This window comes from Podarcis tiliguerta (genome assembly GCF_965153285.1).
Source record: "Podarcis tiliguerta genome assembly, chromosome: 13".
NCBI classification, from domain to species: domain Eukaryota; kingdom Metazoa; phylum Chordata; class Lepidosauria; order Squamata; family Lacertidae; genus Podarcis; species Podarcis tiliguerta.
In genome coordinates, this window is record NC_139546.1 from 4,004,449 (window position 1) to 4,016,866 (window position 12,418).

At 44.0% G+C, this 12,418-nt stretch overlaps 1 protein-coding gene across 10 annotated transcripts in view; it reads right to left on the minus strand.

Moving 5' to 3' along the window:
- The window catches only part of TEX10 (testis expressed 10), a 37,214-nt gene extending 31,919 nt beyond the window's left edge, over positions 1–5,295 (minus strand). Inside the window, exons 1-4 of one of the 10 annotated variants that reach the window (XM_083407589.1) lie at positions 5,188–5,238; positions 2,740–2,811; positions 2,309–2,498; positions 75–787 (exon numbers count right to left, since the gene is read on the minus strand). In XM_083407589.1, the coding sequence (XP_083263715.1) occupies positions 75–787; positions 2,309–2,488 (893 nt within the window). In that variant the 5' untranslated portion in view covers positions 2,489–2,498; positions 2,740–2,811; positions 5,188–5,238. Of the gene's footprint in view, positions 1–74; positions 788–2,308; positions 2,499–2,739 lie in introns of all 10 variants that reach the window. The other 9 variants (XM_083407587.1, XM_083407590.1, XM_083407584.1 and 6 more) reach the window with 9 other exon arrangements.
- Between the last annotated feature and the right edge of the window lie 7,123 nt (positions 5,296–12,418).

The following is a 12,418-nucleotide window of genomic DNA, read 5'->3' on the forward strand; positions in this document are numbered from 1 at the left end:
CAGCAGCAGCCAGCTCAATACATCAGTGACAAAGCATGAACCTTCAAACATATTGTAAGCACGCTCTTTCTTACCTTAGCCGGAAGGATGAATGAATTCTGAGTTGTGGGCCACCGTTTTCATACAACTGGATGTGTTGCTGGCCACTGGCATATTCCTGCCAATTAACATGCAAGGAGTTTCTTGGTACTTGTGGGTTGTCATTTGGCTCTTGCAGCCCTTCGCTGTCAGTTCCTAATTCACTGGATCCTTCCACCAGCACCTGAAGGAACTTTCGGAGCCTTACCAACACGTTAAGCCTCCACTGCTGTGACGTTACCCTACGATTAGGATTAACAGACAGCATCCAGCATATTTTCTCCTTATTTTTCAGTTGTTTTGACAGTTGTTGATGAGAAATAAGTTCTACAAAGTTATTCAGCAACACACTACTGCGATCCATCAGGAGAGTAGGATATTCCTCCAACAGAATGTCCAATACCTTCAAAGAATCCTCCTGAATTCCTTCGCTGATGTGAGTCATGGCACTAGAAAGATGTGCACTAAGTAATGGGAAAAATGGAGAGATGTGTTCAGCTCGTATTTTGGGAGCCAAGAACTTAAGGAGGCAGATTGCTGCTGCTCGTACAGCAGAATCTTTGTCTGTAAACACAGCTGCCAGCTCGCTTAGTATATTTGAAAGGTGTGCATCAATGATGAATGGGTACTGGGACAGCAGATCTTTGAGTCCAAAAAGGGCACTTTGTTTAATTCCTGCACTATAGTGGTTCATTTGTGAAAGCAGATCCTAGAAGAAATACAGAGTTGGTAATTGCCTGAAAAACTATTTACATCACAAACTTATAACTATTACATTTGTGGTTGAAAGGTTTTATACGCTTCCAAAGCAAGAAATAAAAGCAACCTTCACACCAGCACAGCAAAAACAAAGCATTACAACATTAAGAAACCATCAGCCCCTTCTTTTGCACAACTGGGGGAAATAAGCTCACATATTTCAGTTAATTGTACCTATTTCTGCACAGGCTTAGGCTGCATACATCGAAACAAACATTTCTCAGAGGCGGAGCTAGATGTCACCTTTGTTATTTAATCAATGTTTAGAAATTACAGGAATTCAAGCAGGAGACATAAATCTGCATTTACGTAAATGACAGAGTGTTTATGCTTTAAAATGCAAAGCAATCAATGAAAATCCAAGGCAATCAATGCTAAGATTGAATGTAACTTTATAGGTCTTCAGTACACAATCAGAATATAAATAAAATCCAACCCAGTTGCTTGGAAATCTTATCATAGTAGAACAATTAAAAATAAAACTAATGAACATTAGTCAAACACAGAGCAGACCTACTGAAATCCATGGATGCAAGTACTGTTAAGTTCATTGGTTTCAGTGGGTCTATTTGGAGTAGGACTTGGTTCAGTAGTGGGGAACCTTTGACCTGTGGTCCTAATCAGACCTACTAGGCCTTGCCATTTGGTCTGCAAGCCCATGTTGGCCAAGCCATGCCCACTTGCCCTGCGCTGTACACCAAATAGGCACCACCTATTAGTTGATTGGCAACACCTGCAAAGTCCTGTGCAAAGCACCATGCCCTGGACTTTGAAAATCCTGACAATCAGCTGATCATCATCACTTATGAAGCCCTGTGCCTAGCGCTCTGCAACCGCTGATAATCAGCTGATTATCAACAATGGTCACAAGGGTCATTCAAATAACAAGGAGTCTTGATAGACTAGACCTGGAAGATGGACACAATACAAAGTACCTGAGAATCTCAATGAATTTCAGGAGAGAGCATACTCATGGTGCTACCTTGGGCAAATCAACTCTTATGGAACTCCCCTCTTCTAAAGGCACTGAAGGCTTCACCACTGTTGGAACTTTGCCACATGATGAAAGCAGTATTTAAAAGCATCTATCTTGTAACAATACAACTCATGAGATGGAGATGTTGAACACCACTGATATAGCTTTGGGTTAAGGAAGCTCACCTCATGACAACAAAGACACAGTAAGAGATTATTAGCTGAGGTTGTAAGGTATTCAGCAAGGGTCCTTGTAACTCTGATTTCAGCTTAACAATAATGCTAAAATTAAAAAGATTAGGTATTTTGAAATTTATTGTCTTCTCCAACTTATCTATGTAGCTGTCCAGATTCCTAGATACGATGTTTTGGCATCTCCAGTAGTATGTTAACCCTTGACAAAAGCTCACACTATATCAAAATTAGTCTCACAGATGCTAATGAACTCAAAAGTGCAACAATAATTGGTGGCATATAAATTCGCATTTCACTGTACCTTTATGTTAAGCTTTCTATTATTTGTTGGAAGCACTCCATCCTCTCTAAGCTGCTCGGATAGATGTATGGCTCTTGTTTTGAAGTTTGTATCTGTTGCATTTTCTAGTCTAGGCTTCTTTTTTCCAACTTTTAGCTTCACCTTGTGAAAATCTTCTTGATGTTTCCTTTTCTTTGTCATTTTGAAGCCACTGTAGAAAAATATAGACAGTTGAACAAGTATGTTTAAGGGGGGAAAGTTCCTGCAACTAAACTGAGCAAACAATTACTCAGAATCAGTTTCTGAAATCAAAGTCAATTTCTGGTTTTCTTCAGGGTCCGCAACATAATCCAAAAAGAAACTGCAAAGTGTACACCCTTATGCTCTACTCCCTAATGCTAGTCACCTGAAAATCTAGAAAAGATTGCCTTCTTCATGGCACTGCAGCTTACCTGATGAAGTTTCTCTTGAGTTCAAGATGAAGTTACGATAGATCCAACTCTGAAAATTCAGAGTGTAAGGTACTGTGATGGACGGCAAAAGAAATTCTGTGCATCTCCACAAACAAAGGGTTCACAACATCAATATCAACATAGCCTAGCACCTTCACATTTAAAAAAAGAGGTATTAACAGTTGAGGGCTTTTACATGCATCCCCCTACTGATGCGAGGGTCATGTTCCAGGCCCCTGCGTGCATAACTGAAATTGCATAAAGTGCAGAGCACCCTTTAAATGCTATCTGCAATCCATACAAAAAAAAAGACTGCATTCAAAAATATCCACAACTAGAATTGAATCTCCATCAGGAGGCTGGAGGACATGCGGGAAAGTGGCGGCTGCTACTACTGCACTACCCTGCACATCAGCTGCTAAGACGGAGAGGCTGAGCAAATGGCCTCTTCAGAGCTTCCTCTGCCCTTACTGACACCCTCTTTGGGCTCCGGGGAAGGTCTCCCTGCAAGCCACAGGGACTTTCCAGCTCTCTCCTGCCATTTCTGGGTTTGAACTGAATTTTTTATTATTTCCTAACGACTGCCCGTGAGACGATACCTGTATTAGTGAACAGTATTGAACGCAAACTGGGAACTTTTTGGTTCAAAACCCCGGAGCCAAAATCACTCCCTCTAAGAGTTAAGCTGCAAATCTGTAATTAGGCTGCTTGTTTCAGACCACAGGAAGAAGGTCACATAAGCAAAAACTCAACCAGATAAAAACAGAATTTATCAGCATTCAGGAAGTTAAGGTGCCTGGAGGAAGGGATTTAGACTAACCAACCTGACACACCGGTTTTCCATATAAAGGAAACCTTTTTGGATAACTAGAGTGCATGGCTGTTTCAAAGATAAAATAGGGAGGCATATTCTAGCCCCAACTATCAGCCATATTTCTTAGAGCCATTGGGAGGTTACACCCCTGCATCTCAGGAACAACTCCACCATGATCAACCTAACCCCACCATATCAACCAATGAAGCAACTGCTGCAGGAAGCTTGCCTTCCCACCTCCCTGCCATAACATTGGGACCCAATGGCCAGTTGGCCTGGGACTGGGAAGCAGAAGGGGAACGCCACACATTGACATTGGCCCAGAGGAACAAGGGTGGATGGGCCAAAAGCATCACTTCTGTGCATGCAAAAACCACCAGCAAGGAAAGACCTGCCTGGCAGGAACTTTCACATAAAGGCTTATTTAGAACTCATCACTTTGTTCTGGGCATTGCAAACCCTTTTTTTTTAAAACCATTTTTGCCCTCACTTCCGTGTGTGTGCGTGTGTGTGTGAGGCTTGCAAGCCTGAGGACAGGGCCTGTCCCTTATTAAGGGAGTTGAATAAATCAGATAAAGGTACAGAGGCAGAAAAGAAAAGAGATAATGACTTGAAACCGGAGATGGGTGTGGGGAAAAGTCCAGCGGCTGGGAACCTCTTAAAAGATATTGTTTTGTATTTTGGAATGAATGCAATATGTAAACAAAAACGTTCTAAAATTAGATATAGATATGGGACACGGGTGGCACTGTGGGTTAAACCAGAGCCTAGAACTTGCCGATCAGAAGGTCGGCAATTTGAATCCCAGCAACGGGGCGAGTTCCCGTTGCTTGGTCCCTGCTCCTGCTAACCTAGCAGTTCAAAAGCACATCAAAGTGCAAGTAGATAAATAGGTACAGCTCTGGCAGGAAGGTAAACGGTGTTTCCATGCGCTGCTCTGGTTCGCCAGAAGCGGCTTAGTCATGCTGGCCACATGACCCGGAAGCTGTACACCGGCTCCCTCGGCCAGTAAAGCGAGATGAGCGCCGCAACCCCAGAGTCGGTCATGACTGGACCTAATGGTCAGGGGTCCCTTTACCTTTATTTATGTGTGTGTGTGTGTGATGCCCCCGTGTCTCAGGGCTCTCCCCTAAGCATGATTATCATCAGGATATTATTATTATTATTACTACTACTATTTCCATACCGTCCTTCCATCTGAGGATCACAGGACACAGATTTACAATATAAAAGCACAAAAGTATAGTATCAAACAAACAAAACACACCCCCTCCGCGCGCCGCTTTAAAAGGCCATAGATGGTTTAATTAGCCAAAAGTGACTTTCGGAACAACCACTATTGTCGTTAAGGGCGAAGAGCCACAGAAGGGACTCCCGCCTAAAACCCGGAGAGCCGCCGCTGCTGCCAGCCAGTGCAGACAGTACTGAGGCGGAGGGAAGCATTGTCCCGACGCGGCGTGAGGCGGATTCCTCGCGTCCCCGGCGGGCCTCCCGCTGTCAAGCGAGAAGCAGCAGCAGCGCGGGGGGGGGGAGGGGCTGTCACGGACCGGGGTGACCAACGGAAAAGAAAGAAGCGGGGGCGGCGCCGGCGCAGGGAAAGAAAGAAAGCCCGCTTCTCCGCCCGCCCCACTTACCAACCTCCGGCACGCGCGGCCGGCAGCGACGGAAACGCGCTCGGGGAGTCCTTCCGGGTCACGAGGAGCCACGGTTTCCAGAAGCCGCCCGCCCGTCCAATCAGCAGGGCGGCTGAGTGGAGCACGTGACCCCAGCAGCCGGGTAGTCCACCTGGAACCCTCCTCCGGAGAGGGAGGCGGAGATCTGACTGGGGACAGCGCGAGAGGGGAAGGGAGGCTTCGCGCCTGGCGCCGCCTTCAGGGGCGGAGGTGGAACAGCAGCCTGACAGGGACTCGAGGCATCTTACGGATAAAAATGAGAGCAGCTAAAAGCAAATGCGTATACAGTGGTACCTCGGGTTACATACGCTTCAGGTTACATACGCCGCTAACCCAGAAATATTACCTCGGGTTAAGAACTTTGCTTCAGGATGAGAACAGAAATCGCGTGGCTGCAGCAGGAGGCCCCATTAGCTAAAGTGGTGCTTCAGGTTAAGAACAGTTTCAGGTTAAGAACCGACCTCCGGAACGAATTAAGTACTTAACCTGAGGTACCACTGTACCTGCACTGTACATATATATTTTAAGAAAAAAATAAAACATAGATAGAATTAAAACATTGTGCGCACGCACACAGAAAGTATCATTAAAACCAGGGGTCAGCAAGGTTTATCTTGCCTGGGCCACATCGGTCCCACTGTGGGCCGGATTGCGCACCAACGTGAGCGTGCCCACGGTTTCCGGCATCTGCGCAGACATGATTTTCAGTATATGTGGATTCGCAGATGCGATTTTCTGCGCCACAAAAGTGAGTCTCCGCACCAGTTTAGCGCAGTGCGAGAGCAGGCAGCTCGGTTCAGGGGTGGCTCGTGAGCCAGTCAAACAACCTCCGCAGGCCGCTTCCGGCCCATGGGCCTTAGGTTGCCTACCCGATTGTTGTTGTTGTTTAGTCGTTTAGTCGTGTCCGACTCTCCGTGACCCCCTGGACCAGAGCACGCCAGGCACTTCTGTCTTCCACTGCCTCCCGCAGTTTGGACAAACTCATGCTGGTAGCTTCAAGAACACTGTCCAACCATCTCGTCCTCTCGGAGAGGAGGTCTTCTCTTCTCATGAGGTGTCCAAAGGGAGTCTTCTCTTCTCATGAGGTGGCCAAAGTCTTGGAGCCTCAGCTTCAGGATCTGTCCTTCCAGTGAGCACTCAGGGCTGATTTCCTTAAGAATAGATAGGTTTGATCTTCTTGCAGTGGAAGACAGGAGTGCCTGGCGTGCTCTGGTGCATGGGGTCACGAAGAGTCGGACACGACTAAACAACAACAACAACAGGCTGCTATTTTGCTTGTCTATTCCTGGCTGGTGTCTTTGGTAATCCAAGTGAGCCCAAGAGTTTTCCTATAACAGCTGCAATTGTATGCACACTTACACATCAGCTGTGGTGGCTGATGACATTTAGACTTAGTAGGGCTGCCATTTATAACCTTGTTTCCCCTTCAAAATGGGGCTTGTGCAGCACTTATTTAAGAACATGTGCTACAACACATGTGCAGAATGCCATAACTGGCTCCTCATAAACAAAAATTAAGAATGAACAGCTTCCATACTAGGGGGGCCAAAGTTCCAAAAGCAGAATTTCCCAAAAGTTGTGAACTTGAACACTTGGTACAAGACAGTATGGTGTTTTGCTCTTGCAGAAAAGTTGGTGCACACATTGAGACTGACAAGAGGAACAAAGTACAAAGAGGAACAAAGTACAAAGACCCTTGGTGGAGTTTTATTTTGTTCGCAAATACCCCGGAAAACGAAAGTCCCGATCCAAGGGTGGATCCACACCCCAAAGTCCACGAACTTGTGGATCACTTAATAAAAACCTGTTTTACAAATTTATACTCTTAAGTGGTGGTCATTGGATGGAAATATACGCTTTCATAATGGACATTTGGCGGTGTCTGGAGAAAACTGTTGGGTTTATTGGGTATGGGTTACTTTTGTTTCAAAAATATAGGCAATTATTTTGAAAATAATACAAATAGTATTATTTCCCCAGATAGTCTATGTGTCTATACAGATCTCAGGCAGCCTCTCAGGTTAACATGGAACTGAGTGGCTGGATTGCTATCATGACCACAGAGGGAAACGGCACAGCTAGGGCGAAGACCTCTAAAGACAGGGTTTTCCTGGCTATAGGAATACTTTTGGATTGACATTGGCTTTGTGGTGAAGAGAGTCAGAGAATGGAAGATTGACAGAAATGTCTTCAGCAGCCTCACTAAGGTTCAAATTTGATTCATTAATATCTATTATATTAAATATAATTATATGCTGCAAATGGCTTACAGACAAAAAATTACCACTGAATGATGGGTTTGATGCTGTTAATTTGTGTAGGATGGCAGCAACTTCATCGAAGTCCATGTTTCTTATACTTCTGAAAAATTCTGCAGTTATGTCATTGTCAGATGTTGCCGATGATCCTGGAAGAGAGATACTGGGTGTAGCTGTCTGAGCTTGAGTGGGTGCTGCCGGGCTCTCTGGCTTGTCTGATGTAGGATTTGATAAATATTCCTTAGAACACAGCTGATGTTGTGTTTCAGCATCAGGAGAGGCCTATTCACTAGGTACTTCTTTAATTGTGGACACAAACTAACCAATTTTATGTGTGCTAGTACTGATGTTTGCATTCAACTGTGATGCTTTTCACTTAAATCGTGGCTTGAACTTCAACTTTCTTCCCATATCATCACTGGAAGGTTGAACAGGAGGTTGTTCTTTTAAAAAATCTGGGAGAGAAAGACAATCTAATAACTCCATTGTTGAAGGATACAAGGTAGAAACTTGAAAAGGTTCGTGTTTCAAGCCAATCCTGTTTCTTAAATGTTCCAAACTGAAGCTTCCATGTAAGAAAAGACACAGTTCACATCTGCGTAGAAATGTTTCAGCAATTAAAAGCAGATGTGCTAGAACAACATTCTTCCATTAAGATCACAAAACCTTCAGGTCAACAAATTATACTGACCCACAGTAGGTTCAGAACAGAACAAAAGAATTATTATTTTACACAACATATTATTATTATTCAGTGGCATTCCTGGGCCAAGAAGTGTGAAAAAGCATTCTACAGTTTTGTGCAAATCTGAGGAATCAAAAGGGGGGGAAATCCTCCATTCAGGAGTGCACTGCAAATAGCTATGAGCACAGGCAGAAAAGAAATGAAAGCAGTGGGTGAGAATGGAAAGGAGAGTAGAAAGTGACACCCCCAAAACCAAAACTAATAATCTGTGACCCCCAATGTGGAGCAGTTTGGAGCCCAACTTCTCCTGCCACTTATCCCTCTATCAGGTGAACCCGAATTTACAGAGGAAGATAATTTAGACTGTTGTTGTTTGAATGTAATGTCATGTGAACTGTGCAAATTAAATGGAAATGTAAACAGCTGCAAACATGCAGGAAACTCTGTTGTGGCCAAGCCCAGGAGACAGCGATGGCCACCAACTCAGATGGCTTTAAAAGAGGATTAGACAAATTCATGGCTGCAAAACTGCAAATGAGAATGCTTTGTGCTGCTTTCATCTTTTCCCCAGTCATCTGCTTGGCCATTGTGAGAACAGGATTCTGGACAAGATGGGCCAATGACTCTTCACATGTTCTTTTATTTTTTTAATATGGAGTTTTATTGATTTTCTTTTTTTTAATAATATTTTATTAGGATTTTCACAAAATAGGACAAACAAACAAAAAAAGAAAAAACAATACCAGAAAAAATACAAAAGAAAAGATAACAACAGTTAAAAAACAATTCCATCTTTCAAAACAAAACTTGCATTAGCTTATTTCTTGGACTTCCCCACACCTCCCCCCTTTGTATTCCTGTTCGATTGTTTATTCAGCAAATCCTTTCCCTCTTTACCGTTATCTTAATTTTTGTCTTAATCTTCCGGCTCTAGAGTTTTATTGATTTTCAGTGTATAAACACAATTACAAAGAGTTCCCCCACATTCCAGCTTGCCCCCCTTCCTCCCCCGGAATGGATCAGTCCAGTTTGTGATTCTGGTGGATGCCATTCTTCAGGATGGACTGTTTTATAAGAGGATGCCAAATTTCAATGAAGACACTACCAGAACACATCTACATTACAGACTTTAAGAGTCAATCCCTCTCTCCAGGAAATTCAGTGTACTGTCGTCAAGAGATAGCATTATCTAATGGAGAGCATCCTCCAGCATCCTTTCAGATATACCTAAAAATAATTCATAGATCTTTCAATAGCATGAGACACAATACTTACATTATAGTAGTACGGAGTGACATTGTACGCATGTACCGTAAGCTGAAGTATCTTGATTTTCATTTTCCATAATGAAGGAGTCAAGAGTTAAGAAATCCACACATAACAACTAAAGAATATATGAAAAAAGTCTTTATTTTGACAAAATATGTTCAAATTATGGCAGTAATAATAGTAATAATATCCATCATCTGAGCAGCTTCCAGCAAATGAAAACATCAAACACAGCAAGACATCAAACATTAACAACTTCCCTATACAGCGCTTCCTTATAATACCCTTCTGGCATTACAGCCACGTTAACCTGAGTAGAAAACTGCTGTGGGACCATGATTTACCCCAGCTCCCTCCAAGATGCAAGTGATGTGTTTAAGCAGCCCAAGGATCAAATCACTAGACCACATTGTCTGCCACGTTTAGCAACATAGCACCAGAATGCTCCAGTCCAAGTGGAGAGACAGTGCCGTCTAGTGGTTAGCCTGGAAGTTAAACCAACAGGAATTGCTTTGGGGGAGCTGGATGGTGGCCCAACATGGCAGTAATTTTTTGTTAGCTAGGATATTTTCTCAAATTTCCAAGTGTGTCCATGGCCCCATAAATGTTTATTTTTGCTGAGGTCTAGGGGCTGAAAGTGAAAAATTATGAGGGCCTCTTCAGCTCATCACCCATAAGCAATACATTATTGTTATTATTATTATTATTACTACCACTATTACTAATATTAATTAGCCACATTTTTGTGCATCTTTATACTGAAGACAGACAGAACAATAAACAGTTATAAGCCTCTATGTTGGAGCCTCCTGTTCAATATTCCTCTGAATACCAGATACTGGAGATAAACAACAGTGAAAGCGGGAGACTAATGGTTAGAGCATAGCATGGGGCTAAAGCAGCCTTGGCCAACCTGATGCCCTCCAGCGAGAGCCAGTTTTGAGAGCCAGTGTGGTGTAGTGGTTAGAGCAGGGGTTGTCAGCCTGGTCCCTACCGCCCACTAGTGGGCGTTTCAGGATTCTATGTGGGTGGTAGGGGGTTCTACGGCACAAGCTGAATCCTCCTTCCATCGAGCACTGGTGGGCGGTAATGAAATTTTACCATCAAGAAAGATGCATTAGTGGGTGGTAGGTATAAAAAGGTTGACAACCCCTGGGTTAGAGTGTCAGGCTGTGACATGGGAGACCAGGGTTCTAATGCTTATTCAGCCATGAGGGTTTGTATCAACACCTAACCAATGAGGAGCTTGTCAGCAAATGGCAGAAAACCATGGCTAGAAAAGCCACCTCTTTTGGTCTGTCAGACACACCCCAACTTTATTACCTGGGTTATGAAGGCGCCCAAAAGACGTTAAAGCAAAGATTATGGGATAATACACACAGTGACTTGCGATCTCGATCACACGCAGTCTGTAGTCCGCTGGCAGTAGGAGTACAATATGGGCATGTCTTTAAGTTAACATCTTACATTAAAAAACCTGACTGTACCAAACTATCGAAGGCTTTTCACCAAAGCCAGACTAAATGTCTTTCCTTCTGCAGTGTTTCCTTCTGGCAGGTGGAGAGGAGTCCCCTACCAGGACAGACTTTGCTCGTGTGCCCAAGACATAGATTCTATAAAACAACAACAATATCAACAATCTTTATTACGGTCCAGAGACCCAACAAATTGTTACAAAGCAATACACAATTCATACAGCCTACCTCCAGGTTAAACAAGCATTTTGTTCAGAATATAGGGATCACTGGTTCTTGCAACCACCGATAAAAATGTTGCCACTGCTAATGTTCTAGCATTTGTCCGGTCTTCCAATAGGAACCTGACATAGTGAGCAAACCATAAAACATATTTTGCTGCACTGTGCGAAATACAAGCAAGCCAGGGCTGAACTGATATTACCCTTGCTGGTACCTTTCCCGGGAAAATCAGAGGCTCACTATGTCAGGTTCCTATTGAAAGACCAGACAAACACTAGAACATTAGCAGTGGCAGAGTTTTTATGGGTGGTTGCAAGAACCAATGATCCCTATCTTTAAGTCTCAACAAAATGTTGGTTTAACCTGGAGGTAGGCTGTCTGAATTGTGCATTGCTTTGTAACGATTTGTTGGATCTCTGGACCGTAATAAAGATTGATGGACTGATATTCAACCATGAATCTCACTGGGTGACCTTGGGCCAGTCACACACTCTCAGCCTAACCTACCTCACAGTGTTGTTGTGAGGATAAAAAGGGCCAGGAGAAGAACTATGTGCACCACCTCAAGCTCCTTGGAGAAAAGGTGGTATAGAAGTGCAGTAAATAAATAAAAACCAGTCCTAGGCAGTTGCTGGTAGCAGCTGATGCTGATGGGAACTGTAGTCCAAAAGATCTGGAGGGCACCAGATTGGTGAAGTCTGGGTTGAGTGTGTCCAAGTAGGACGTTAAGACAAAGCCCCACTTGGGCAGCCTCGTGCTGGACACCAACTCTCAACCTGACCAACCGTCACAGGGTTGTTGTGAGGATCGCATGAGAAGGGAAGACAGACACCTTGAGCTCACTGCGGGGAAAGGGTGCATTACATCAAGTGCAATTGCAAAAAAAGAATAAGTACCGTATTTTTCGCTCTATAAGACACACGTTTTCCCCTCCAAAAATTACGGGGAAATGTGTGTGCATCCTACGGAGCGAATGCAGGCTCCTTGGCTTCAGCGATAGCAACACGAAGCCTCAGAAGCGCAGTGGGATTTTCCGCCGTGCTCCGGAGGCTTCAGGTGGCTATTTTTGATAGCCTTCACTGAAGGCGAAGGCAACGTGGGAAAGGGAGAGCTGCGTAGCGCCCCTTCAGCGAAGCGGGAGGAGAAATGGAAGGGGCTCCGTTTCTCCTGCCGCTTTGCTGAAGGGGTGCTGCGCAGAGAGGGGGAGAATTTTTTTTCTCGTTTTCCCCCTCTAAAACAAGGTGCGTCCTATGTTCGGGTGCGTCCTATAGAGAGAAAAATAC